This window comes from Sapajus apella, unplaced genomic scaffold (genome assembly GCF_009761245.1).
Source record: "Sapajus apella isolate SASKATOON/1434 unplaced genomic scaffold, GSC_monkey_1.0 scaffold26, whole genome shotgun sequence".
NCBI lineage: Eukaryota > Metazoa > Chordata > Mammalia > Primates > Cebidae > Sapajus > Sapajus apella.
Window position 1 is genome coordinate 25,663,987 of NW_022436966.1, and position 5,590 is coordinate 25,669,576.

The 5,590-nt window shown below is 36.0% G+C and overlaps 1 protein-coding gene across 2 annotated transcripts in view; it reads right to left on the reverse strand.

Moving 5' to 3' along the window:
* Positions 1-557: 557 nt before the first annotated feature.
* Positions 558-5,590, reverse strand: part of MSH2 (mutS homolog 2) — an 88,948-nt gene continuing 83,915 nt past the window's right edge. For both annotated transcript variants that reach the window (XM_032292185.1, XM_032292184.1), the window contains 3 exons: positions 4,848-5,095; positions 2,884-3,059; positions 558-1,006 (listed from right to left, as the gene is read on the reverse strand). In XM_032292185.1, the coding sequence (XP_032148076.1) occupies positions 836-1,006; positions 2,884-3,059; positions 4,848-5,095 (595 nt within the window). In that variant the 3' untranslated portion in view covers positions 558-835. The remainder of the gene's footprint in view (positions 1,007-2,883; positions 3,060-4,847; positions 5,096-5,590) is intronic.

Genomic DNA, 5,590 nt, shown 5'->3' on the forward strand with positions numbered 1-5,590 from the left:
GTTGTCCAGGCTAGTCTTGAACTCCTGAGCTCAAGTGACTGGCTACCTTGGCCTCCCAAAGTGGAGGTGATTTTTATATATAACATGGAGTAGGGGTCCAATTTCATTTTTTTCCTATACAGATACCCCACCAGCCCACTGCATTTTTTAAAAAGACTATCCTTTTTCCCTCACATTGCGTAGGATTAGCTGCTAATTCTTAACCCCTTCATCTCTTTACTGTAAAACAGAAGTAAACTAAATCAGGGTTCCCAACCTGAAAGGTTTTATTTAAACCCAGATTTCTATGTTTCATCACAGACCAGGGATGGGAGAATGGCAGACGGGATGGAGGCTCATGGTAGGACTCTGGATGTATAATAAGCTCCTTAGCTAATGCATATGCAGCCAACCTGGCTCCTGCCAACAGATGGACACTCTGGGGAGTCACTGGCAATCATCTCCATGGAGCCGTCCAGTATAAGATCTTTTACAAAGAATCTGGGTTACTTGTTTCTTCCAAAATACTTGGGAACAAATGTGTATAGACATCACACTGCAAAGAACTACAATGCATCTTAAATTCCACAAACTACATGATTTTATTTATAAAATTCAGCACATCACTTATTATTGCCTATGTCAATTTAAACAGTCTTCAGTTACAGCTCTCATTTTTCAAAATAAAGATCTTTGAAAATGTCCTCAGAGCAAAGTATTACTAAATATCTTATTAATTTGATAACCCATGGGCACTGACAGTTAACACTATGGAAAAAGGGTTAATATAAAACAATATAAAAGTATTACAGACAACAGCTTATCAATATTACCTTCATTCCATTACTGGGATTTTTTACGTAGTAACTTTTATTCGTGAAATGATTTCATTTACAAAGCTATTATTCTTTGCTATTACCTCAGCTTTTAGCTGTTTTAACTTTATTGTGATGTTTTCTTCTGACATTTCAGTAAAGGGCATTTGTTTCACCTTGGACAGGAACTCCTGAATAATTTTTTCACCTTGCTGAAAAACATTTGAATGTCCCATTAGTAATTAAAATGTCTTTTCTAAAAGCCATGTTAGAAAGCGACAAATTGTCATCTAAACACATCAACCTCTTTTTTTCCATTGTTTTTTTTTTTAAGAGACGAGGGTCTCACTATGTTGCTCAGGCCGGGCCTTGAACTCCTCCCACATCAGCCCATCCAATATTTGAAGAACACATTTATTATTTATGTGCGCACTGTCTAGTTCCTAAATTCCTCCACTTTTATAATTGATACATAAACTTAATCCTCTGTGAAAAAAAGAATTCAAGGTTTACAAAGAATACTGGAAGGCATAAACAGTCACTGAAAAGTTAACACATACAGAAGATGCTTCATTTTTGTTTTATTGCCAAGTTATTGATGTTTCAGAGAGCATGATTATTACTTGCTATGTGACTCTTGGGCAAATTCCTTAACACAGTTTTCTCATTCATAAAGTGGAAATAATGTTACCAGCCTCACAGGGCTCAAAACACACTATAATTAATGTTATCGAAAGTACATGACTTCTATTCTATTTGGAAACAAGGGATTACATAAAAGAGTCTGCCTAATCCTGGATCACTGAAAGCTATGATTTTTGTCACATTAAAGTGCTAATAAAAAGACCACTTTATATTTGGGATGGCAGCCTGCCATACCTAAAATTATTAACAAGTTATATTTCTCCTGCTTGTATAGGCACAACAGATAAAACTGTATTTTTTAGGCTCAAAAGCCATACACATCTTCTATTATTATTGTAGCAATTATCTATCCTTCAATAAGAACAATGATAAGAAATTCATAGGTGAAAGCTAAAAACATGACGAGTAAAAAGTTGTCACAATGGGCCAGGCGAGGTGGCTCATGCCTGTAATCCCAACACTTTGGGAGGACGAGGCAGGTGGATCATGAGGCCAGGAGATCAAGACCTTCCTGGCTAACATGGTGAAACCCCGTCTCTACTAAAAATACAAAAAATTAACCAGGCATGGTAGCATGCACCTGTAGTCCCAGCTACTCAGGAGGCTGAGGCAGGAGAATCGCTTGAGGAGGCGGAGGTTGCAGTGCGCAGAGGTTGTACCACTGCACTCCAGCCTGCGCGACAGAACGAGACTCCAACTCAAATAAGCAAAGAAAAAAAAAGGTGTCACAAAGCATACTGCAGTAAATGTTGCCGGGACCAGGCAGTGAAATAAGACTTTCTTTTTTATTATTGAAGAGAACTAGTAAGCCGCTAATTAAAGAAAAAAAAAAAAAAAAAAAAAAAAAAAGGCATGTACTTGGATCTTTCTATGTGAACATCCAAATATGACCCACTACTCAAAGAAAAGCCAGCATAAAATCCACTTCTCCCGTGAGAGCTGAAACAACCTGTCCACAAATGGCTTTCTTAAATAAATATGGTCATATGCCATTCTCTATGTCACATTCAATATTCTTATCTCCCCAACTAAATTCTAAACAAAGAGAGGACAGAAATTATGAATGATGCTTTTTTATTTATTTGTCCTTTTCTTACCTAATATGTAATGTAATGGCTGAACTTGATATATTCATTTATGAACAAAGATATGCCTAGACATCTATAGTCCATAATAACTAATATTAGTGAAATGGCTAATTTTAAACCTAGGTTAGCTAATATTCCTTTACTCCTACTTTGGTACTTGAAATCATATCTTGATCATGCAGATGTATGTACTGCAGAAATCTAAATGACACAGAGATAGATTCTTTGCCATCAAATAAATTATTTAAAAAATAAACACTAGAAACATAAAGGGAAAAAAAAAACCCTCATCTTAGTGTCCTGGTTTATGTAATAATACAGAAGCTAAGGTAAACTATGAAAACAAATTGACAAACCTCTCTTTCCAGATAGCACCTCTTTGCTGCTGGTTCCATGTTATCATATCCTTGTGATTCTCCAATATACTGAAACTCCTCGAGTTCCAGGGCTTTCTGTTTAGCACACTCTATTACATGCTTAGGGAAATTAGCAAGCTCTGCAACATGAATCCCAAAACTTTGATCGCAGACACCTATAAAAAATTTGGGGAAGCGTGGGGGGACAGCATGAGCAGAGAAAACAATTTATGTAAATGGAATTTATCCTTCTCACCTTGTCATTAGAAAACTTAATTTTGGATTACTTCAAATACATTAACCAAATGAATCAGAGTAACAAATAAAGGAATTTTAATTAAGTCTCAAATGAAAAGTAATTATGACTTGGCACACAGTGCTGTATTTTATCCTTGACAAACATAGTAGGAAAAATAAAAATAGCAGGCAAAAACGCTCAGCAGATAATCCTCAAAGGCTTAGACAAATACATCTTAATCTGAAGAAAAATTAATCAAGCCAGTATCTCTGAGGTTTTCTCATTTCATGAGGGAGAAACTAAAGAAGGAAGGGAGGAAGGAAGGAAGGAAGGGAGGGAGGGAGGAAGGGAAGAAGGGGAAGGAAGGGAGGTGGGGAGTGAAGGGAAGGAGGTGTGTCACTAATTTCAAGTAGCATTTAATTAAAAATACTGATTTATTATTTGCAGGAAATAGTTAAAACTGAGTTAAGACTTTTTAAATCATTTAATCAAATGATGCTTGCAAAGTTATAGAGATGTTTTGCCACAATTATTTATCAACTGTAAAAAATTTTTTGGCTTCATCATATATCCCATACATTCTAGAACTGGACACTTCGCACAACTAAAGGAAGCAAACAAAGATAAAGTAGAAGCAAATGTTTGTTAAACATCCACAGTAAAGGATGAATTTTTTTCTATCTTCACTTCATCTGACCTTTTAAAAAATATTCTGAACCCATTTCTATAGTATACAAAACACAATGATTTAAAAGCAAAATTTCATGCTAATTGCCAGATCTAAAAGTTCCTGAGTTCTACAGCAATAATAATAATGATGCAAACACAGTAACTCAAAAGGATTCCCAACAAAGTACAAGTAACAAAAGATAAAGAACCAAGATTATTTCATTCATGTGCAACCAACTGATGCAGAAAAACGTGATAGTGGAAAATCAGAGCCAACTGAAAAAGTTATTCTGGTGACTAGTGAAATCAATCCTTATAGTATGATTTTTAAAACCTTTGAAAGCCTTATGTTAATCTCATCAACACACAGGTCTGACTAGATGCCAACCCCATGAATGACAAACTTTCCTGAAAGGATGAAATAACAATGGATAAATCATTCTGCACGTGGTAACTACTATTTCAAGATTTCTAGAACCCCCAGCTTTAAATGAACCTGTTTCTATAACACATTCTTAAACATAAAATAAGCCAATTACAATGAAGGTTTTATTAAACAATAACAGCTAGAACTTTGGAACTTGAAAGTATATTGTTTGCTATCATAATCCAATAAGAAAACATACCGCCATGGGAGGTAGCAGAAAATCCCTCCGTGAGATGTTCAAGAGTACAGATTATTCGGCCAGGCATGGTGGCTCACGTCTGTAATCCAAGCACTTTGGAGGCCAAGGCGGGTGGATCACCTGAGGTCGGGAGTTCAAGACCAGCCTGACCAACAAGGTGAAACCCCGTCTTAAAAAATAATAATTAAAAAAAATAAAAGAGTACAGATTATTCTTTCTATGAATGCTTTAGAATGAGTGGTCCTAGTATGAGATACAGAAATATAATATACCATGTTCCTGGCCCCAGACTATGAATTAAGGGTTAAATGGGTTCTATAAAAACATCAACAATTTACACTAACTTAGAATAAAGCAATTACTAATGATTTCAAGGGTAGTAAGTTTCCCATTATCACATTCTGAATTTACAGTACACTAATAGTACATACCTTTTTTCACCTGATAAAGCATAGTTAAGGTCTCTTCAGTGGTGAGTGCTGTGACATGTAGATTATTAACAGTTGGTATCTGATTGGCCAAGGCAGTAAGTTCATGAAAATGGGTTGCAAACATGCAAAAAGCACCGATCTTCGTTGCAATATATTCTGATATAGCCCATGCTAACCCAAATCCATCATAGGTAGAAGTTCCTCTTCCCAATTCATCTATGATTATTAATGAATCTTTGGTTGCAGACCTGAAGCACATAATTACATGAAATTTGCCATGATGTAAAATGTGGTAACATACACATACAAAAACAAAATTAAGGCAATACATTGGGAAGGATATGCCATAACGTAACAGATTAATTATCTTAATATATAAACAACATCAATAAAAAGCACTAAAACTTCAATAGAAAAATAGGCATGGGGCAGGCAAACACCAAGGTGGGAGGATCACTTGCGCCCAGGAGTTCAAGACCAGCCTGAGCAACACAGTGAGACCTTGCCTCTTAAAAAAAAACAAAAACAAAATTTAAAAACTAGCCAAACTAGCCAGGTATGGTAGCACACACCTGTATTTCCAACTACTCAGGAGACTGAGGCAGGAGGGTTGCTTAACCCCTGGAGGTTGAAGCTACAGTGAGCTGTGATCCTGCCACTGCACTCCAGCCTAGGTGATAAAGCAAGATCTTATCTCCAGAAAAAAAAGAAGAAAAAAGAAGAAAAGAAGAAAGGAAAGGAGA